The sequence below is a fragment of the Malurus melanocephalus genome, unplaced genomic scaffold (genome assembly GCF_030028575.1).
Source record: "Malurus melanocephalus ecotype Western Australia unplaced genomic scaffold, MMel_1.1 scaffold_118, whole genome shotgun sequence".
NCBI classification, from domain to species: domain Eukaryota; kingdom Metazoa; phylum Chordata; class Aves; order Passeriformes; family Maluridae; genus Malurus; species Malurus melanocephalus.
Genome location: NW_026623350.1, coordinates 116,434 through 140,491, shown reverse-complemented (window position 1 = coordinate 140,491; position 24,058 = coordinate 116,434). Strand labels below are relative to the sequence as shown.

The 24,058-nt window shown below is 39.9% G+C and overlaps 1 protein-coding gene across 3 annotated transcripts; it reads right to left on the bottom strand.

Annotated features, from left to right (window-relative positions):
* Nucleotides 1–3,690: 3,690 nt before the first annotated feature.
* On the bottom strand, nt 3,691–23,759 carry ERGIC2 (ERGIC and golgi 2). 3 transcript variants are annotated; one of them, XM_057370044.1, is made up of 14 exons: nt 23,712–23,759; nt 18,409–18,554; nt 15,572–15,680; nt 14,099–14,145; nt 13,065–13,135; nt 12,441–12,481; nt 11,668–11,769; nt 10,140–10,235; nt 9,324–9,379; nt 8,293–8,391; nt 7,044–7,141; nt 5,540–5,702; nt 4,599–4,678; nt 3,691–3,826 (listed from the first exon to the last, which is right to left on the bottom strand). In XM_057370044.1, the coding sequence occupies exons 2-14, from the start codon at nt 18,512–18,514 to the stop codon at nt 3,761–3,763; spliced, it is 1,134 nt and encodes a 377-aa protein (XP_057226027.1). In that variant the 5' UTR covers nt 18,515–18,554; nt 23,712–23,759; the 3' UTR covers nt 3,691–3,760. The 3 variants fall into 3 exon arrangements, with proteins under 3 accessions (XP_057226027.1, XP_057226025.1, XP_057226026.1); XM_057370042.1 differs by lacking the exon at nt 23,712–23,759 and adding an exon at nt 20,788–20,958; XM_057370043.1 differs by lacking the exon at nt 23,712–23,759 and adding an exon at nt 20,788–20,958 and having other exon boundaries at nt 18,409–18,551.
* Between the last annotated feature and the right edge of the window lie 299 nt (nt 23,760–24,058).

The window sequence follows — 24,058 nt, the reverse complement described above, 5'->3', positions numbered from 1 at the left end:
CTGCAGGACTGATTCCATCAGCATGTCCTTGTCCTGCCATGGACCAGCCCAAACAGCCACCCCAGGCAGAGCCAGCAGCTGCAGAGAAAGGCCAAGCACCACACCCGCAGTACAGGTCCCCACCACAGAACTTTTGAGATGRAAAGAGCTGAATTTTCTTTCAAATTACTTACCTATTTCTAGGATGACAATTTCAGGGGAAAGCAACTTGTGTTTGCTTTTTTAGAGAAAGCCTGCTACATCTGTTAAGCCAATCCCTCTTCAGCTAAAGACAATGATTTCTTTCCCAACTCTCTACTAGCAAGAGCTCCAAAACATCTGCTAGAAAAGTCAGGGGAAAGAATGAAGAGAGCCTGTMGTAGGGAAATTTCCATTCATTTACTCACTTCACTGCCTTCTTGTGGTGTGTCCTGCAGTAGGCACCAGTGCACAAACCAGAAAAGGTGGTAAGGAAGTCAGTACCACAAGGAACAGTGGCATCCACGACAGCCTGACTTCCACAGCCTCCCCATCASACTGCCCACCCACACCCACCACAGCCCCTCACACATAACTCAAGAGCACCCACACTCATCTAGAAGCACCATTATTATAAGTTACATTAATTTACCCTTCTCTCAGCTCGTGATCAAGCTTTCCCCCAAAACTCTCTCACAGCTGCAGATTTTGATMAGAGTCAGTCTCTGCCCTGACAGTTCACTTTGAAAGTGTTGCCTTGTTCACCAGAGCAGGTACCTGCCCGAACAGCCTCCCTGCCCACTGAAACCTTCTGGTGTACAATAAAACAGCAACTGCCCTTACTGAGGGACTCCTGCAAGGTCAGGGCTGGCTACTGTCTTGCCTTTTCCTTTCTCTAATCAGAAATATTCTGTGAAATACACCCAAGAACAGAGTAGTGAAGTGCCCATTGCAACTCAGAGATTTTACAGCAACTTCTTGTCAATGCTGTGTGATTCTGGCTCTCAGGTGACATGGCCAAAGTTGGTCTGTTCTGTTAAAAATCCAGATCGGTATTTCCCTTGAGCCATAAAACCAACACAGTCACCTGAGTRACATCATTCCCATCCCCTCCGCATTCTTGGGGCTGGCACTGGTTTTCCAGTGTTTTCACAACACTGGGGTGAGGTSCCCCCTCACCCTGGCACAGCACCCCAGGTCTCAGAGGCAGGCACACTGTCCAGGGTCTGCTAACGTGGCCTCTCCCTGCGGGAGCAAGGCAGCAGTGGGGCACAACCCAAACCACGCTGGCTGCGAGAGGGGTTTTTCCCAGACAGCCACTCATCTGCAAATGGTGTGTTATGAACACACCTTATGAAGGATAAAACTGTCTTCCCCGGTGCTCTCTCTCATCACCATCGTGTAAGAGCCAAGGATAAAAAWACATCATTCGGACCATCTTTCCTAACCCAAAATATGGTAATTWCACCTGCTATCCCCCTTTCAGAAAACACACATCACATTAACATCTGAGTTTCTGTTTCCCTTGGGACACCCATTCATTTTTCCATTTCATTTTTCCATCCTACACTCACTTTTGAACAATACAAATAAATGTGATCAAAAACAGTCCCTGCAATAAACTATTATTTCCTCCAGGACACCCCTGCTCATGCTGGTTAAGGTGCTGACAACACAYAGCACGAGGGTCAGCAGTACCACTCCAACTACCAAACCTGATGTGGAGAAAGCAAACAACACRGGGTCAACTGATCCTGCGCTCACCCTGCAATGCAGCACCTCACATCTGCAARTTGATCCCAAATTTTCTTCCATTAGCAACCAGCCTTCACACAAGCTTTTTTTAGATAAAACAACATGAATATGCCACACAAGATTTAAGACACACCAAACCGCTTGGCTCTTTTATGTGAGAATAGAAAATAACATTTAAAAGTTCTGGTACAAAGTCAACTGAGATCAGTCTCTCCCACCAGTACAGTCTGTTCCAGGCAGATAAGAAACAAGTGTTAGGAAAAGCCCAAAGCAGAACCAATCTGAGTGGAAGTAGGAAAGAAACCTCAGAAGGAAATGCTGAAGAGAAACGGGAACCAAAGAGTTTCTCAAGTYGCTGGAGTTTTAATCAGTTAAAAAAACAAAGCACAAAAGAGAAAACCCCAAACCTGGCTGTCATCCCCAAGAATGTGGCTTCCTTGAACTTTTTCGTCAATACCCAAATTCAACAAAAGTCTTTCCTTACTTCCCACATTTTATTTACTTTTTCACTTCTTTTTAGGAAGCCCTTTGCTTTGCATAGCAAATCAGCAGTGTTATTAATACTAACGCTCATCAAAAAAGTCCAAGTGTCCTGTAAAGTACATTAACAGAAGTCAGCAAAATCTGACAAAGCCACAGAGATTTTTATTTTTCTGTTATTAGTCCTCCTAATTATAATATTCATTTCATGGTGAGTAAGGCCAGGACCAGCATCATCTGCTAACATATTATTAAATCAGTTTTGCTGAGAAGGAATCATATTAATAATTTCTTACACTGGTGGARTAACTGTCCAACCACAGGTGTACACCAGTCATTCAACAGTAACATCATGTTCAGTTTCTCAAAGCACCATTTCTATTAATAACATTCTTTCTCAGTAGCATATTTACAATATGATATTGCTCTCTTCATTTAATTTACAAAAGCCTTCATGAACAGCAAGGATTAGTTCTGCAGATCCTGTCTCATCACTTGCCTGCAGCAATATGATTCAAATTCCCTGAAGTAACCTACTACCAACTCCATACTCCCTGCCTGGCCTAGTGGACCTCCCAAATGCCCTGAACTGGCAGTTTCTTGCCCCCTTCTCCCTTCTCCCATCCATTTTCAGGATGTGGATGCTCCCAGGGCTCCCAACTAGTAGCACAGGTACAACAAAGATTCCATCAAAACAATTTCTTAAGAAAGAGGCATACAAAGATTTCCTGATTTTTTTTTTACTAGGGAGTCTTGCCTTTTATCAAAACTACAGTCAAATGCTGTAGTTAAAGGGCTTCTTATTCCAAGTCCAAATGCTGTGCACACTGGAGAACATTCTCAGAGTCCTTGGGCACTTCCATACCAATGCCAAAAGTGATATTCTCGCTGCTGGCACTGGGGCTGTGTGGAAATCCTGAGAACTCCTCTGCTCCACAGAGGGTTTCTTACACTAAGGAATGGTGGGGACTGCAGAAAGGCAGTGGCTGTGACAAACATCATGGCTTGGGCTCCACCTTACTCCCCAAGTTCTMTCTTATTCCCCTCTTCTTCCGGATTTTCTAGGATCTCTCCCCACTTACATGAAAGGCATCTTAGCCCTCAGCCCCGGCATTATAAAAGAATAAAAACTCCCAATCCCTAATTTGCATACTTAAGAGAAACCCYAGCCCTGTTGCTGTCCCTCTGTGCCTGCTGCCAGTCCTTCCACACATCCCACTTGTACTTTTTTTCTTCTTGGGGCCTGTAGCCTTTCCAGGCATCAAGATGCTTCAGTGGTCACAGCAGCCACCACAAAGACGTTCAGCTCAACCATGAATACTGTATTGGCAGCAACAATCCTTCACTCTCCAGAAGATCATCCACCTCATAGGTCTCTCAATTTCCTATGTCTCCATGTGCACTAAGAAAGACAAAAAATTACACAAACTGTTTTGTTGGAGAGGCTTTTTTTGTAAAGGCTTCATTTTTTCGCTGCCCATCAGCACTGTCTCGGCATATTGCACAATGTTTTTTTTATTATAAAAAAGTCTGTATCAGGCAGAAGAAAGACAATTTTCTCAGGAGGCTAATGTGTACTGTTGTCTGTAATTGGAGGTAAGTGGTTGCTTGTGTGGCCATCAGGAAGTGGGACCTAGTGAAAACAAAAGCAAGGTGTTATCAGTGGCTTGACCAGAAACAGAACCTCCACCCTCCCTTCTCAAAAACACAATCTTCTTTATTCTTAAGCATTTCCTTGACGCCTTCTATTTGGCCTCTCATATAAAAATTACATAAATTTGGTTGCCTTCCTTCCTYTCTCCCCACTCACATAACCTTACCAGCTGGCAAAATTCACCCAAATTTGAGAGAAAGGCAGAGGTCTCAAAGCCTATCTACAGGCTTAAATGGKAAAAATAAAAGTAATATAAAATCAAGTAGGCAATTCTATTATAGCCTAATGAAGGGAAAGGTGAAGGCTCAGCTCTTTCACAGTGCTTGGCAGTGGCCTGCAGAGCAATAGGGAGCACACCACAGAACCCCTGCAGCGCCTCTTCTTCACTGTGCAAGCCAAGCAAAAGGATTTATGAAACCAAAACCAGGACAGGGAGACCGATCAGGCCTGGGAAAACAAGTAATTTTTGGAGCAATATGAAAATAAAAAGAATATAGTAAGGACAAWGAAGGGAATGTAGGACATCTGAGAGACTCAGCTTAATTCTGTTTGTTAGAGAACTCTTCGCTTCTTTACATTTCAAGTTTTCCAACTATTTTTACAAGCCGTTGAATATCTGCTAACATGCACGTCAAGGGGAGGGTTTATTGCAAATATCCTGAGTTCTCCTGGGACCAAGTCCCAAAGCTGTCCTTATCATTTATCCTCAGCTGTATCACTTAGAGAAATATTTAGAGGAAATTTTCCTTACCGATGTGGATCTGTAAGAGCCCAGCCTGAAACGGCAAAAAATAATTTCTGCTACAAATCTTCCAAAGCCGTGTAAAATTCCTGCAACATCAAACAAGATTTAAAATGTCACAAGTAGTAAAAATGTATTATTTATGCAAGCATTACAACAAAGCTATACGACACAGTGCAGTAAACCCATATATAAAACACTGAAAAATTAACATTAAAAAAAAGGAAATACCAAGGTCAGGGTAGGGGAGAATTCTAACATTCTGCAATGCACTGAGAACAGCAAAGCTACCAAGTAAATATAATTCTCTCTGCCAGATTTCATGTGTGAAAATACATTCTGTGGGACAGAAATACCTACTTTGAAAAGCACCTCTTAGTTTGAAGTCTCTTTACAGCCAAAGAAAGAAATAACTTGTAATCCAGATACTGTATTATKTCTTGACCAGTAGGTGAATTGTGCCTTTTCAACTTAAGTTTATTTACTTTGATGAAGCAAATCCGGCAGTACATTGACAAGGAAATCTTCCAGATTACTTCAGAGGGAAATTTTATCTCAACTTTTGCAATTTTATCTCAAATTACGATTTACTGGATTTTGCCACTGAATTACTGGATCCCAACCATAGGTAATACACAGAACATCAGTGTGTGTGTGCACATATACATGGATATCTATAGATCTATAGACAAATATAGCCTTGCTCTTCCAGAAGTAAATAAACTATGCTATGCTAAAGTTACCAAAAAGGAAACAACACACCCTCAGAACACCAGAAATGCCATACTGGGAACCAAAACTGAGTCATTATAATGGCACATTTCAACGCACACAAATGAGCTCCTTGTCTTAAACCTACTAAGAGAATTCCCCTGTAATTTATCCATAGCAATAACCATGATAAAAAAATCATTCTGATAGAACTTAAGAGGCAAAGCACTGATAATCACCTGTAGTTGAAAAAATTCCCCCAATAATGCCACAGAGCCTCACTAAGAACTGCCAAAAAGGCATGTGTTCTTCTGTCACTGTCACCATAAGTGAACTGATGTCGTATTTCATGAATATTCCTGACACCCCATGGCTGCCAGCTGCATGGTTAATTACTCTTTCCTGAAAGAAAAGACAGAAACATTTCTTAGTCATACTTATCATTAGTCACAAGAAAACCAGTCTTACAAGATGTGATGACAAAGAGTTATTTAATCAGAGTTGGCAACGAGCAGAAGACTAGGGAATGTCAAGGTAACTTTCATCAGTACCTTTTGAAAGTCAAACATCATGAAGTAAAAATTTACTTTAATTTTACTTCCCTGATCATTGSTCTGCTGTGCTGCATTATCAGTATTCACTATTGTGCTTTGGTACTAGTCTCTCAAGACTTACTCACATCGTCCTTTGAACAAGGATTTTGATATCTGGATTGGTGTTGGTACCTGAGGGTAAAGCCATAGTCTCAGCTTAGCCTGTGAACTCGGGAGTGCACTGGTGAAACACTTGCCACTGCTTTTCCTACTTTATCAGCTACTATGAACCACTTCACTCAGAGTGAGGCATTCACGAGATTTAAGTTGTTGAACAGCCTTACCAACGACAGAAGCCCCACAGGCTGTACAAAAATCACAGAGTATCAGGTTGGAGGGTACCTCAAGAAATATCTGGTCCAACCTTTCTTGGCATAAGCCTCTTTTCAAACTTTTATCAGACATATCAGACAACAGTCACACAGCAAGAAATATACCTCAATAAATAAATAAAAACCTCAAACTCACTATGACTACTAGGCACCTCAGTAGTCCTAATCTAAGAAATTTCTAGTTTCTTCTCATTTGCCCAAATTCTCAAATCAAAAGACACCAAAGAGTGGCTGCTACAAATACCTACTTTTAAAAAAAGGTTTCAGGAGAAAATACCTCAACTAAATCTTAAGCTTCTTTAAAAAGTTTGCTGTCAGTTTGTTGTCAGTGAAACATGCTGATAAATGTACTGCCAGGTAAAGTGTGGCTGAAAATATRTAAGTACAGCAGAAAAGAATGTAAGAGATTGAAGACAAACTAAGCTACTGAGAAGACAAGCTAAAGGTGAATTAAATATTTGTAAAGCTACAGACTAGGTTACAGACCTAAAACCTAGAGGATTTCACCACCACGAGCACTACTAGCAATCCAATGAAGTAGAAATTGTTGTCTATCATTAATTCTAATATCAGACTCYAGATCTACAGATGCAAAACATTAATAGAAGAAGTTTGCATGTGTCACCAAGCACATATATATAATATATATATTTCCATCGCTACTRTATGACTTACAGATAGATCTAGCATACTGTAATGTTCTACAAAGAGTCACTTCATGYTAGAGGACTTTTCAAAACCATGGTACAACCATTTTCACATTTGAACTTTTGTTATGAAGTTTTTTATCTCCATGTTTTTTTCTTACTTCTACTTACCCTTTCTGTCACTGAAAATTGATGAGTTTCTGCTGAAATTTTATATGTATGGAGTTTGGTTGGCACAACTGTGATAAAATACTGGAACATCTGATTGTCTAGAAGGAGAAAAAAAAATCTTACTGTTGGATCAAGAACAGAGTCAAAGGCCATCTGAGATATTGTTCAATAAATCAAACAAACAATAAATCAGCTAAGCCATTTGCACTAGGGACACTCTTCAAAGAATGCCAGCATTGCCAAAACTACTTCTGCACCATCTGCACAAGGTTAGTTTCCATGGAAAAGACATATGTCCCATTTACACTCAGGAATTTACATTTTACTCATGTAATATGATTAGATGATTAATGAAAAGACTCATTAATGTCAGACTACTCAAAGCTTCAAATAAAATGCACAGAGTTTTCCAGGGCACTAGAACAAGTTTCACACTGTCACATGTTTCACGATATATACAGATCTCATAGTGGTCTGAATAAATTTTAGTCACTGAATTGCATCTGCAGTGCTGGAAGCCTTTCTAAACTTGTTACAGCTTTTCTCTCGATTAGACTTCTAGAGAATTCTTCTAGAGCCATCAGCATGCTCATGCATTTGACTGCTCTTCTTTGTCCAATTCCCAATAGACTCAAGCAATTTATTTCAACTACACTAACCCGTCCTGGCTGTAACAACCAAGCAGCTGACTTGCTTTGAAACAACAGCAGCTGTAGAAGGTTCTTGTGTTCACTCTCCCAGGGAATGCCAGTGATGGGATGAGGCAGGTTACTACTCTCCTTTATTTATACGTGAGGAAACAAAGTGCTACAGAAACCCATCCTCTAGTAATCTCACAAAACACACTGTGGAAGGGACAACTCAAAAACAGGAATAGAATCCAAGATTCCTGGTGTTATTTTCTAAACCAAATCAGACTTAATTTCCCCGTTCTGACAACAATCAGATCTATGATTGTCCTCTGTAACATACTGCTGCAATATGCTCGGACATAGTGTCACTCCAACATAACACAAACCTGGAAAAAACCGAAAATCACCTTCAGGGAAACAGCACAGAACAGTGATGCAGATATTAGAAATGCCCTTTTAAGATGTCACATAGATAACTGAACAGGGCATTGCACTACCAAATTTAGCCTGACATGCTGCTTGTCAATCACAATATTCACAAAAAATTATAATATTTTATATGTAGCTATTGGGAAACTCTAGAAAGCCAGATGCATTTTTCAACACACAACACTTACGATCTGATGCAATTTTTTCTGTTCCATCCAATGGATTAATAATTCCTGGAATAAGCTCTCCAAATGACAAATGATCTATTCTATGGGAGAAGTTATAGGCTGAAAAACAATATAGAGAAATTAAGCATTTTTAAACTATGATATTCTGTACTTAGAGAAAAAGATGCACCCATTTGTGACWCTGAAATATTCTAATTAATGCATTTACCAAAAACTACTGTACATATCACTGGATCTACCCATGCTTCAAAGAACACTCAAATCCAAAATATTTAACAAAGTTAAATTTCTCTAGAAAAGAGCTTCTAAACCAAATTATTAGTATATTTCAATCAATGATGAARCTGAACATAGTTTTATAACAAGGAATTTCTAGTTAGCCAATTATTCTACAGTTCATGTTCTTGTAAGCAATTGAATTAAAAAGGCTAAAATTTCATAAATCAAATTTACAGGGGAAGTATAAGGCAGTTTCCAAGTTACTTCACTGCCTATTTTGCAGCTACTTTAGACCAATAAAATTATTAAAATTATTTTAACATAAATTCATGGGCAGACATTTGGAGGTTTAACCAACTATAACTGGTTTAATCTAGCTCATTTTTCACATTAAGCCACCTTTGCCTCACATAAATAAGACAGCAACACACATTTTAATACCTGGACTCATAACCCAAAAATTAAGTTTYTAAGGACAAAGAAACATTTAACCTTTTAAAAAGATCTCAGGGAAACAGGTAGTTTGGACTGAAATACAGGAATTTTATATGGTGTCTATGTTACAACAGAGTATATCTGAGATTCCAGTGTTATCATTACCACAGAAGCAACCTAAAGTTAATCGTAATAGTCTTAAATGTATGAAARTAAATTGTTACTGAGTCAGATCATTGCAAAGAATATCTTCACTATTTTTTGCAATGCAATTGCACAACTAGAATATTTTTAAAACAGCAATCTAACATGAACTAAGAAACAGCTGTCTGACTGAAATGATACATGCTGGTATGGAGATGACAGAAGGAACTTACACTCATGGCTTACAAGGGCTGCCAAGTGTGCATGGCCTCGAGGGTGTGGTATTGCCCTAAAGAAAGCAATAAATGTTTTATGAATCCACACAGAATTAGGTAGAAAAATTATCTTTCTTCCTCTGCTTCAATAAATACTTTATAAAATATGACTATATACACATATGTATAACATACCATATCTATAACACATATTTAAACATATGTATGTGTGTTTTAGAAACTGATGTCTATTATGTATATCTATATAAAACCCAAATAAGAYATTTTTATTACTGTCAGGTACAGGCAGACTGAACAGTAAGGTCATGAATCTTGGACTCATAAAAACCTCTTACACAAAATAAGTATTTTGCATTTTTAGAAATATCAAAACCACATCAAGTCACTGTGCTTTTGGAAGAGTCACCAAGTCCTACTACATGAAAAGCTGCAGAACTGCTCAAGTGACTAACAAAAATTTGACCCTATTTGTTCTRCCAGTAAACAAGTTAACTGCACTCTGTTTTTGCTCTCTGATAAAGCAATTTTCAAGAGTTTCTATCYTGTAAAACACTGAAATTCATAACAACTACATTGCATGCAGTAATGCACTTCATGTTTTAAGCAATTCATTAAGAAAATTAAGTGATCAAGAAAAGATAGGTATTACATGGAAAAAAAATAGCAAGCATGAGTACATAAAGTAAATAAAGAGTAAATAAAACTCTGTCATTAACTGAGGTGTAAAAAACCACACATTTAACTACATACATGCACTATACAGAACTTGGAAGTCAAGGAATTTTTTTATTTTCAGGAATGAACAGAACATACTTGCCCACAGTTATGTGAAAGTTCCCTGCCACTTTATTGACATAGAGATGACCGTGAATTCTGCATGCATCTGGAGACTGTAATGGATTATCTTCCCTGTTTAAATAAAAACAACATTGAGAGTACCTGAGAATATTCACTGTCTAGCAGAAATAACAGCAGTAGTTAGATCGCTTTTTCCTAGCATAAACATACAGCATTATCATTTACCTGGCCATATTGTATTCTTCTGGAATTGTAACAGAGACGGTGGAAGCAGGGCAAACTAGTAAAGGTCAGTTTGATGAAACCAATAAGCTTTCATTCATACTTGTGTTTAGAGATCTGGCCTACAAATTGGTTTACAATATCTGAATATGTGAACAGAAAACATATCTGCCCCAGGRATTTTTATTTTCTCACTCCTTTCTACCAAAAATGGCTCCATGAGAAAATTTTAGTGCTACAATGAACAGAACCAAATACATTTTGGTCACATTAACAACACTGTAGCAAGAAGAGCTTTCAACATTTATTTTTTATAAAAGCTGCCATTYCCCACTTGTGCCCTGATGTCCACAACTCAGAATGCATTTCCAAATCTGCTCTTAGAGGAAGATGACAGTAACATTTTTTTAAACACTTTTCAAACATAAATACCATTTMAAATACTGCACTAACAAGCAACACAGAGGCAAGAAGGACTTAATTAATTAAAAGACATCAAAAAAAAGAGTTTTTTGAGCCATCTTCAGGCCTGCCTTACGAAGAAACAATGTATTTGGTCCCTCAAACAGGGAGATTACAATACAGAAAGTGTGTATAGCAGTTTTTTTTGTTTTATTTAGTATTTTTTGTTTGGTGCTGTTTCTGTTTTTAAGCGAATAGAATTTCAGCTTTCATGAAGAAAGTGTTTTCCCCTGGGGGGGAAAAATAAAATCACACAGCACTTAGATTCAGCAGACTGAACATTCTATGCACTAATCTCTCCACATCTGTGGGTAGCTGGAATTAACAGAAAGCTTTCTCCACACAACCTTAACAGCACTATCTTAGACACAGAAATTTACTAACGAAACACATTTCTATTCAAAGGGTGATTCTTTTAAAACTATGAAGACATAGCTAATAGCAGCACWAGTTTTAAAAGTTGGATAGAAAGAGAGTTTAAAAAAAAAGAGTCTTGTTTAGTATGGCTCTGGCATTACTAATTACTATTAAGAAGGAAGCATCAAACCAAATGGAATAAAAAGGTATGTGCATATATTTACTTTTGTGTCTGTATTAGAGACRTATACATATGTGTAAGCATGCACAYGAAACCTGGAAACCTTCTCCAGGCTGGAAATCCCAGAGGTTTTCATAAAACAGCTCTCCAAAGCAAGTATCAAGTATACTATTTTTAAATTCATTACAAAGCAGTAAGATCTTTTCTTACAATCTTGTCTTCTGGGAGTGGGGCAGAATCATGACCACAATAAAATGTTAAGTCTAATTAACACGGTTGGAAGAGAAGGGAATAATGACACAAAATCTCAGGTTTTCTTACCGTGGTGGCAGTGCTGTAGAACCACTTTTAAATGCACTTTTGAATATCACATCTTGAAGAGAATGTTCTTCCTGCAGCCTACTCTGAATTAGTTGCAGCATCCTAAAGATTAGAGACAAGTGTGAAGCATGCAACAGTAAAACAAAATTTAGCTTCACAATTAACTACTGGCTTCAACTGGACGTGCCAAATCAGGAAGTTAACAAAGTTGATGACAATATTAAAGCACTACATTAAACTTTGGGATTAGTATTTTATACAGAATTTAAAGCTCAAGTGTTCACAGCAGTGTGTTACCAAAACTAGCAAGATCCCCAAATAAACTTCAGTTCTATTGCAAGACTATCAGTATAGTGGGCACACACAGCTTGTGTCATTTGAGTTAAAGGAAAGACTCAATTCATTTGTTTTTGCAAGAATGTGCCAATTTGTTACTATGGCTCAGCTCTGACATTTAAATGTCTGTTTTACACATTTGATCCCRTAATTTTTAGCTTGTGCTACCAAACTTCATTTGGAAACCTAAGTTGAGTAAGTCCACATATAYTGGTTTGAAACTCTATGACCCCATTCATGAGGTAAGTCCAATGCCAATTTCCTTTTTCCATAAGAGAGATAAAGTAACTTAGTATCTTTGTGTAGGTTCGAATTCTTAAATAACATGCAGGAGCTGTTAGACCAAAGACATAGTTGTGTCATGTAGCTCTGGTGTACTTCAAAGCCACTTCTAGTACAAATAATACACACCATAAACATGCATCTCAGTGCTTTACCTTTGCAATTCTTTTTGTTGTGGGGTGAGCTCAAATACTACCTGAAACAAAAATAACACATCTAATAAAACAGATAGGAAGCATCCTTTGCATAAAACACAGGAGAGAACTGGGGTGTGGGAATAGAGTTAAAACCAATTTCACACTTCAGTAGGAGTTTTCTCACTTGGTACCATAGACCAGTTTATGAAAAGACTTTGCAGTTTAAATAATACATTTTGTGTTCAAGTATAAAAATGTCTGTCCCTTCCCACCCAAAATTGCAGAAGAGCAATCCTGAAAGACAAGGGGTCAGGTGCAGATTTTTTATTTCTAGGCTCATTCCACATGAAGCACTAAAGACCAGCTACCTGACCTGCTATACTTCATCAGCATGAGAGGATCACCAGTAACATCTGCTAGCCAAATTCAAATCTAAGGACTGGCTAATATGAATGTACTCAAGAATTCAACTGCAGTTAATGCTCAAATGTACCCAGAAGCTATGATCAAAAGAGATCAACAACAGAATGTTTCTCTAAGAGGTTGGTGGGAAAAAAAACCCACAAGCAAGCAAACCATCCCCTTAGTGCTTCATATGAAGAGGAATTCAATTTTTAAATAAAAAGATAAGAATAAACTTACTGATTCATAGATTAACCCATCTGCAGAGGCGACCATTGTTTCTGCTAAATCCAGAACATCAGCCCCCACATCTATTTTAAACAGGAAGAAATATTAAGTGACACAGATAATCAAAGACAAACAAAAAAAAAATCAAGTTGAAAAGAAGTTTCACAGCACAGTGGTAAACTTCAGTATAGGCTATCATTCTTTCAACCTATTTAACCTAGTATGAGCTGATGGACACTGACCAAAAACTCTTCAGATATGCAGTATTTTCTCACTGATGTAACACCTACAAAGTGAGAACTTGTATGAACAATACATACTAACTTTCTAGGATCTGCTATGCATAAATATTTCCTCCTGGTTTACAAGCACTGAGTAGAGATCAAAACTAGTCAAAAGAGAGGATAAAGTTTTATTTTCAAAAACAAACAAAAAACAGTGATATGCCATACAATTTAGTTAAGGTTTAAGCTACCTAAAAAAGTGAATCCTGAAAATTTGCTTACATTCCTGGTAGCAGTATTCTCTCAGTCCAGGACAAGCAAGACCACACACAATGGTTCATTAACTAAATGATGTCAAAATAATAAGTATTGCCTTTAATTAGGAAGGCATCGCTTTTATATTTATGAAGGGAATGAAATTACATGATGGTCTCAGTGCCATTAAACAGTAGAGCGGCTCAATATATCCCAAGCTCATAAATAAATAGAAATTGTTACAAATTCCTGCTGCTGAAGTTGTGTCTCACAATGAGCTTTTAGAATATTTCAGCTAGAGAGAGACTGGAATAACAGATCCTGCTCCTGCTGACAGACAAAGCAAGGGTCTGCAAGACGTGAATGAGATGGCACAGATATTCTTCTTCACGTTTCTTACCAATTCTTTCAATGAGTCATATGCCATCAAGATCATTACAAGCCATTAAGATCAGAAGAAATGACACTGGTAAAGTATTTCGAAAAATATTCAATTATATTGTGAGCAAGTGTGTTCTCTGAAGGGACTTTAAAGTGTTTAAAATATTTCATATATGGAATACTTACATTGACACCTCATGGCAACTGTAATATCAATATTGATCCTTAATTTACTGGAAAGAAAAAAAAAGGCAAAAACCATTCAGTAAGATTGAATAAAAGTATCAAAGAGACACACTGCTAAAAATCTCAGACTACTTGCAGGAACACAGTTGAGTACCAAAATTTATACCAATAAATATAAAGCTGTTTAAAACTTGGGTGAAACAACATGGATTTTTAGAGCACATTAAAGCACTTGTAACTTAACAGATAACTTCCATCACACCAAAGTCTGATTGTGTGGCATTCCCCAACATTCAGGACATTTCCTATTGGCTTTCATGTTAGTTTCACAAAAGTCATTTGAACTGTAAGGAACAACCRCCCTCACTCTAGTCCCAGGGTTCTATTCTCAGGGAACTTCCTCTGGGACTTAGCTGACCACAAGCAAATCACATAAGCAAGGCTCAACTTGGGGTCAGACAGGGTCAGCAAAGAGGAGAAAAGCAGTTAAAATTATACCAGTCTCCATGGTACAAATTGTGAAGAACCCAAGGCTGAGTGATTAGCCCACAATCAAACTGGGGAATCTGTAACAGGACATATCCCAAATCCTGAACAGTCTCTTAACTGATGGACTACCCTTCCTGTGTGATAGCTTCACTGGGGATATAACCTACTTTAGTAAAGACCTAAATGTGAAACTCCCAGCTGTCTGAATGAATTTACTATCGCTTGAGTTTTTGATGCATCTCATTTAAATTTTCGTATCATTTTTTGCATTACAGAAACCTTGGTTATTTCTGATGTGCAAGACATCCAATTAATATATGTATCTTTAGCTTGTTACCACAGCAACTACTCAAACAGCTTTTAAAGTTATTTCAGTTCTAGACACAAGACATTTAAAGGTGTTCAGGGCACAAAATCTGCATTAACTTCACAGGGACTCATGGGTGCCTGACTAYCTCTGGAAGCAAGGCAAACACAGTCCAGCCAGGCACATGAAACCATCAGCAAACATATCTTAAGAGGGGCTGTAACTGGAGACAAAATCAGTGGCAACCTCTAGACAACACAGTCAAAGTTCTGAGAGCTTCAGGTTCACCTACAGCAGCACAAAGTATAACATACTAACGGTATGAAGTAGAGAAAGCCCTGTACCAGTGTGGGGGGTTTATCTAGCTGATGTGGAATTACATCTTGCAATGTTCTCTGAGTTGTTAGCAAATAATTCCTAAAGGAGCTCCTTCAATAGCAAACCTATACTATTTTGACTTCTTCATTGTGGAAATCTCAGTTTATCTTCTTCATAGATTACATGAAAGAAAAGGCCCCAAATCAATCAACAGAAGAAAAATCCAAGTCCCTGCAGTATTTAATTTTTAATTTCAATTATAAGTTGCTTTCAAGTCACATGAACATTTCAACTGTATTCTTTCCTGAAATGCACGCAACTAACATTTAAAAAATAATAATAATAACAAATAATGTTACCTAGTAAAATCCTTGTCTACTTCATATTCATATTTCATCCACGTGTCTCGGTACACCATGAACTCCATTATAGTCAAGAAAGCTATTGTTGTAAATGCTATCAGAGAAACTGGTCAGAGAAAAAAAAAAGAAATTCAGACTGTGAGAAATATTATTCAGACATATAAGCAGAACAAAATTCTAACAATTCCAGAAGTTGAGTATTAAAACTACAACACTGATATCTTTGATCTATAAATCCAAAAGCTGTTCTTAGAAACCTGCTTTCATATTGACAGTATTTGTTTTTACAGGAGTGGAAAAGAGTAAGTCCTACCTGTGCATCAAGAAAATACTTTTCAAGTACAGTCAAACAGTGGAACAATTAGGAAGCTGTGAAATCCCTGTACGGAAAATTTAAGAACAGGCTATATCTTCCTCCACATATAAAACACACACAAATCACTTTCAGGGATGGTCTAGGAAAACTCAACCCAAACTTCAAGCATAAAAGAAGGTAATGCACACTGAAGTCCCTTCAAGTATCCACTTGTCTACAACTTTTTATAACAATTTTTTAATATCAAGTTTTAGACTCAAGGAGCTAGCAAATAAGAGAAATAATCTGCATTATATTGCTTGTGTATAGCTGCATAGTCATGACTCCCACCCCAATATCTCAATTCTCCCTCTGGTAACAAGCAACAGGCAGTATCCATTCTACCAATCAGAACTTACTTGAAATTATTTTTAGGATGAAAACTAATTGGTATATTTTAGTGGTGCCTCATCTCAAAAGCAGCCTACTCATCACACTTGCAAAGTTGTACAATGCTCCATCCTGCTGCACAGAAACATGGTACAAATGCACAGAAGCACCTGCTGTGCCCCTTTTATTAAATCATGGCTTTTGCAAGCTTGAAAACACTTCAGTCACGGAGCACAGTAGCAATTTGTACAGTTTATTGGCACTGTAGCCTTTTAAATTTGCATTCTATGAAGTATTTATTTTGCATTCAGTGGAATACCTCTTTGGAATCCATGAAGGGCAACTTGAGAAAAAACCAAGATCATAGCTGATAGGTTTCAACTCATTACACAGTGGTCCATAAGCCAGAAGTGGAAACAGAGAATAAAGGAACTGTCCTTGGGGATCAGGAAATAAGCTATTGACTGCTGCATCGACAAGCAACGTTTCCAGTTCTAGCTTTCAGCTGACACTATGGAACAATCATATATATGAAGCACTTCATGCCAACTGCACTAATCAATTAAATATTCTGGCTCTCAATTTCCTTTTGGAGCCAAGGCCAGTCTCACCCTGGCTATGAAACAGGAAAGCTGGAGCCATATTGGCTATCCAGAGCCACACAAACACAACTCRAGTCACAGCTGCTTTCTGGGTAATTCTGAGCAAAGGTATGTGTGGATCTGAACAGGAAAGTAAAGTCTTGTTGAATTTTCTTTTCTGAAGGCCCTCCCAGCCCCTGAGCTGGAGTCTTAGCCTGTTTTACAATGGGTTTGAAGGCAGTGAAAGTCAGAGAATAGAGTCTTGGTATGTTTTGGATCCCTATCACACCAAAAAGTAAGCCTGACACTTTAATCCTGAATGAAACAGGAATACTATATTCAGTTTTCAAAACGGCACAGAAAAAGACAATCCTATATTGTCATTTATAAGGTTACTGGGGAAAAAAATCCAAAGAGCGTTAAAGTAACTGGTGTTGAGAAAATCCTTAAGGCACCATTCACCAAAGCGAAGTTCTCATGAAGGATGCTGCTATATTACAAAAAAGGATTTTTTTAAGCTGTTGGTAGTTTTATGCAAATTACAACATAGAAACAATTCACTTGTTTTCTCAGGAACTGGAACTAATATTAGCAAAGAGTTATTTAAACACTTCTCAGACATTATTTTATACACAATAATCCTTTAATTATTAACAGTGCCCTTGAGGAAAACTAGCAAAGTAATATAGATCCTTCTGATATTTACTTGTACACAAGTGCCATAACAACATCAAAGGCTTATCTGTACGTTGCAATTGCTTCTTGAACTTTTTATTCAACTGCGTTTCAGGCACAATCACACATGAGAGAGATTTCTGCGCTCCATTTCTAAGTGCCAGCAGTTTCCTATCTGCAAATAATTCCAGTAGCCCAAGAGATGAAGTCCCTATGTCCAGATCAAGCTACGTCTAACTCAGCTCAACTTTAATACACAATTTTATAGTCAGATACATAAAGAAAGGTCTTTTTTACAGCTACAGTTTTTTTCAGAGAAGCTCAAGGGACTAATAAGGATAGTACAAGCAAATGTCCTGGATTAAAGTGCTTAGCTCTTCAAAGGGCTTTCCTTACTCTTAAAATCAAGTACACCTTCAAGAGAAAAGCTTTAGAAAGCTGCCCTTCATCCTGATGCTCAACTTATCTACCTCTGGAGAATATTTTTCTTCTTCTGCAAAAGMATAGTGTTGAATCTCACCATCATTTCTGCTCACGTTCATTCAGTCTCACCCAGAAACTTGACACCAAGAAAATAGCTCAGTGAGACAACAAWTGAGAAAGTTTTATTACAGCCTGGGCACAGTGCACTTCCAGTTACAACTGGTTAAAATTTTTACAGTGAACCTTTACATTGGGTTGAGTCTCACCAGCTTTATAAAAAAATCTCTCTTTAGACGAGTGATGGATGCATCTGTTTGGATAAGATACTATGTTTTTACTTGAAGGGGATGAGCTCTGTCAGTCCACCAAACAATTCAAGAAACCAAATTTGGCAAGTCTCAAGTGAATGCAGATGCCTGTCTTCCTCATGCTGAAATTTCTATCAATATCAGATTCTCAACAAGGCCTACCTGTGCCTCCACTCGCTGAAGTCTCCACATAGCTTTCAGGAACCTTTGGAAACGCATCCAATTCTTTCATCAAATTTAAGGTCTTCTTCCGATTCAGTCGCCTCATCTTCAGCACACTCCTCCACCTCCTCCTTCATATATTCCTGCTGATTTCAGAATAAATTGTTGTGATTAAAAGACACAAGCAATACTGCTCAAAGTGACTGGCTTTAACATAAAGCAATGATAAGGCCATTAAAACCCCAGAAATATGTTTTCAAGAAACACAGGCTGGACAACTGGATGGTCACTCTTGCTTCAAGGAGACTGTTAAAGATGGCCTGGACACTGCTGCTTACAGTCCAGTCACATCCAGCACATTCACCATTTATTTATTAATTTCTTTCTCAATTAAGTTCTTATTGATAGTGAATATATAGCATTTTAAATTTAAAAAAAAATTCAAATTCAGTCCTAAAGTAAACTTGCTAAACAGACCTGACAGTGCATGGAAGTCACTGACTTAGGAGGGAATATCTAATAGGCTGCATAAACTTCAGAGGATGCCAGGCTGCTCTGGGCTCCTACATTTGGCTAATGTGGGCACAAACTACATTCTGAAGGAAATAAAGGTGCATTTCACATTTTTACAGGTGTATAACATTATGATCATAAAAGGACCATTTTTTTTCTCTATAAAAATACCTCCCAAACCAAATCCTAACTCAATCCTTCCAAATCATTTCTCTCCATGACATGATCTCTGCTGGATATTAAGCAGCAGGATGCTGACAGAAGCAGCCTGCCCAGGAAATACTGTCTTAAACCATTTCCAAATCATACAAATATGTTCACAACCTGGTACTGCCAATAAACTGCAAGTTTTAACAAGTTGACACTGTTGTTTTTCTTCAGAGGAACTGCTGAACTTCACCCTGAATTTCTGAAGCTAAAAAAATCATCATGAATTTACATGCATATTCCGAGGATACATCATCTTTTTGTTTCCTATTGAAACACTGTAAGGTGGGCAAGCTAACCTACAATGCCAACACATGAGACACTTCTCATCATCATTGTGTAGAAAAATCTGCGAACACATCTTCCCTGTTTCAAGAGAACATCAAATCTCTGGCATGTCCTAGTAAAACTGCTCAAGATCCATTCCTTGCTCTGTCCCTTCCTGATACTGAGCAGGCTTTGTACCATACAATAACAAAGCGAGGGGCTCTACTGGAAATGAAAGTTCACACAAGAAAAACTATCATCTATGCCTGCCACTTTCTCATTACACGAATTAACTTCAGACACAGATTCTGCACTTGCTCAGGCTGCAGAGAAAAACAAAATGGTATCATGTGTGTTGCAGAGGATTCACAAAAACCACAGTTGAAGCGAGCAGAAAAGAAAGGTGCTGGAACAGGCTTTTGGTTATCAGAATAAAAAAAAAAATAATCAGGAAAACAAGGTTCTGTCCTTGCCACACCACCAAACTGTGTTAAATAATTATCTGAACTCAGAGTAGGTTAAGGAAAAGTTGGAAAACTTCGGAGCACAGATATAGCAAAGCAGCTGCTTGGACACAACAACTGGAGCCGTAACATTTGCTAGCACAGAGAAAACACCAGCGGGGCTTGCCTGTTATCCTACACATATAGCAATGATGCCAACATAGCACCATTTCATTTTCCCCTTATCTTCCCTGCTATTGCACGTGTAAGAGCACGCTGTAAAGAGGCACAAGATAAACACAGGAAATTTGACAGCACTTTACTAAAAAACTTTCTAAATCACCCTGCATCAGTAAGTGTGTGGATTTTTGTAATCCAGCTAAAAATATGCAATCTGTTCATTGGTTTCTCTAATCCCACACAGATAAACTCACTTTCAGCTACAAACTCAGACTGAGATCTGATTCCTTCCCCATCTCCACACATGTACCACAGAAACACGAAAAAAATTTGGAGTCCATTGCTAGGAATCCAAAAGCCAACTGCGTTAAGAAACATTATTATTATTATTATTATTATTATTATTGTTTTTATTATTATTACTAAAGCTAAGTAAGGAACAAAGCACAGGACAAATGCCACTCAAGACCAGAGCGCCCGCTCGAAGCCACGGCAGCTCTSAYCCACCCGAGGGGCTCGGGCATTTTTCGCTTCCTCGGACAACCAGGCAGCGAAGCCGCTGCCGGCGCGTCCCAACACCCCACGGGCACGGAGCGGCCCCACGCCTGAATCCCCTCCCGGGGGCTCGGCCCCGGCTGCCCACGCGAGGGAGGCCCCGGCCGCCAGCTCAGAGCCCCCACACCTGCGGGTGATCCCGGCCGCCGCCAGGCACGGGGCAGCCGCGGCACCGGACAGGCCGCGCCCCCGCCCACCCCTCACCCTCCCCTACCTCTCGCTTCTGCTGTCGCTGCCCAGCGCCGCGGGCGAGGCCGGACGGGGAGGACGAGCCGCAACGCGCTGCCCGACACCCGCCCCGCTGAGCATGGCACCGCCGGCCGCGGGGGGCTCGCTCCGCCGCCGACGCCCGGCGGGAGCGGCGGGCCGACGGGAGCGGCGGAGCGCCCCGCCCGCCCCTACGCGCATGCTCGGAGCCCCTCGGGCATGCGCCGGCCGCCGCGGCCCGGGGCGGGCTGGGACGAGCAGGGACCGGCGCACGTGGAGGCGGCGGGACCGGTCCCGCCCGCGCGGCTCCCGGGGAGCGGAGTGTGCCGGCTCTGGAGCCGGGAGCAGCCGCGGGCCCAGCGCTCCGGAGCCGCAGGCAGTGCGGCCCCACGCCGCTTCCAGAGCTCGGCACAGCCCTGCAGCCGCTCCCGCAGGCGCGTGGGGCTGCCGGGCATAGCAGTGCCACCTCCGCCGCGACAGAAGGGACGTGCTGCTCCGGAGTACCTGCGAGGTACTGAATGATCGTTTAAAGCGATGTAAATCGAGTACCTTSCAAAGCAAACTGATTAAGGGCTATTACGTGGCTTGCAGTGTGGTTTGGACACTATGGATATAGAAGCAGGCAGCATTTGAAAAGTGGCAGCATCTTGGATTAACTAGGAAGGAAAAGGCTTTAAGGCAGTGGGCTACAATAGAAGGGAAGGAAGGATTTTAAGGTCACAAGCCAGTCTTCAGACCTGAAGCGAAGAAAGGAAGGAGATTGATGTATACCCAAAAATCTCAGTCCTTTCCCTGTGCTGGTGGAGTCAACAGGCACTGCCTCACAAGCCTTACATCTTAGTAACTGCAGTGGTAGTTCATCTCCAGATTTTTTCTTATAATCCTAGCAATTCTCATTGTCTGTGCAGGGGTCTCCAGTAGTCTTTTTATCTGTGTTGCTACCAAAACAAATACCAAGTCAATTATTGTGGGGTTCCTTTGCTACTGCCACCCTACCCACAAATAGTTGACCCAACCTAGATACCTTACAGCTGAAAATGGAGCTCTCCCAATATCTTCCGGGAAGTACTAATGTCTTAGGTGGTATCAAAATAATTCAAGAATAATTGCTCCATATAAGGTTTTTAAAAAAGAAATTGTATCAAACATTTATATTCATACAGCCAAAAGAAAAGAGAGTGAAGACTCCAGTATTTTTGATAATGAGGCAAGGAAACAAAACCCACAGACTAGAAACACAGACAGTGGTGAATTGCACAGCATTAATTAATATTTGCTCTTTTCAATGATTTAGAGGAAAAAGTAGATCTTTTTTGAAACAAGAGAGTTTCAGTAGCATGTGAAAGAATATACAATTTGAATTAAACAACTGTTTAAGAATATACAGAATTTGAGAATAAAAGGAGCCTGAAATRAGAAAGGAGTATGAACAGAGTCAGAGTAATTTTTGCTCTTTAGGGATAKGCAGGAATGAAACAAAGATGTAGAAACATGCCAGTGTTCTCACTGAATTCTGATCAGTCTGTTTCCATCATTTCAGCAACTATAATAACAACTGGATCAGACAGTCAGAAAGAAAAAGGGAGTGGGAGAATATTACAAGAGATAAATAAGCAGGCTAAAAATATGTTTATCTGTACATTTGTTCCTTCATCTCAGACAGAGCAGGCAGCATGTAAAGCTCTTATATTGATATGCCTAGGTCCTAGTGTATAATTCAGCAGCCAGAGATTTTTCTGGCTAAGTCCTATTTTATTTTCCCTTGAAATGTTTTTAGCACTGAGGCCTGGAAGGAGAAACGGATAGATCTGGTTATTAGCTGTGCAGCAGAGATGCTCAACAGATGTTCTCACAGGCAAAATAATCTCATCTGCTCACAGACAAACATGGGCTCGGCCTTAGTGTTCAAAACTACATTGAGATGCCTCTTACAGAGAAGTGTCACAGTACTAAACTGCTTGCAGCTTTCACCACTATAGTCCTATTTGTAACTACAGATGTCTCCATGAAATTTTATGACAGAAAACACAGGAAAAAAAAAGTCAGAATTTAGGAAAAACAGAGAAAAACTATATAGTAATAACACTCATTACACTATCTGTTTGACTGCACTGTGCTAAAGCTACRTAACAGTGATTGTACTGCACCTATCAAGTACCAGACTACTTCAGTTCAAACTATGCTCCTTTCCTTATGCCCCTGAGTGTTTTCTGCTCCCCCGATCACACCTCAGTGGTGGCAGCCTATAAGCATCTGCCAAATAACCTCACRGAGCCTGATGAGGAGAAAAAAGTCCCGCTGCCAACAGCAAGCCATGCAGGTGAGCCATCGGGCTGCCCCTCAGCTGCTGCTTTACAGGTGTTTGTTTCAGTTCAGTATTTAACAAGATCCCAAAGCACCCCGAGACTTGAATGCAGCCACCTATGCAAAAATACAACTGTCTTCCAAATAAATCCAGCACTTCTTAACACTAGTAATTTACGAGGGAAATTAATTTTTGTGATGTGTGGAAAGAGAGGAAACCACATGTCTCGTACAGTTTAGCAAACCACAAATTAAGTAGGACAGAAAAAAAATTCCATCAAAGACAACAACAAAGAGGACGGTAGTAGACCAAACAAGAGAAACAAACGTAAACATGCACAGGTGTCGCCCAGCTGAACTTCAACACACTTCAGCGTTAGTTAAAACGCTGGAATCTGTGCACGGTACACAACTAAAATAAAAACCTCGATAAAGCATGTCAAAACTAAACACAAACCCCCATCGTTTACTGCTGCTGCAATCGCAGGTGTTTCATGATAGCTGAAAAAGCATTTTGTTAGCGCGAAAGGGCTTGGGAAAGGCTGGCTAGCAGGAGCGGGATCGGTCGGGAGCRCCTGCAGGGGATGAGGCGAGGCAAGAATTCAGAGCAGAGAGCAGCCGCTTTACCGGAACGTGGAGGKATCGAGGTGGCATTAAGGAAGAAGAAGGAGGAGCAGAGGAAACACAGGTGCAGAAGAGCAAATATGGAGATGAACGGTGGGAGTGGCTGGAAAGGGAGTGGAGGAGAAGAAAGTCCTGGAGGGTGAGAGGTGAGGGCTGGGAAGATTGGAGAGGGTATGGTGTGAGGAGGGCAGCGAAGGGACGAGAGGGTAGGGAGCGGTGGCCGTAGTGCCAGTGAGAGTGGGAGGGGCGGCCGTGAGGGGAGCGGGCCCCGGCGCCATGGGGCGGGATAGGGCGGGATGGGGCGGGAGCGGCCTCGGCCAATGAGGAGGATCCACGCTCCGGGAATCGTG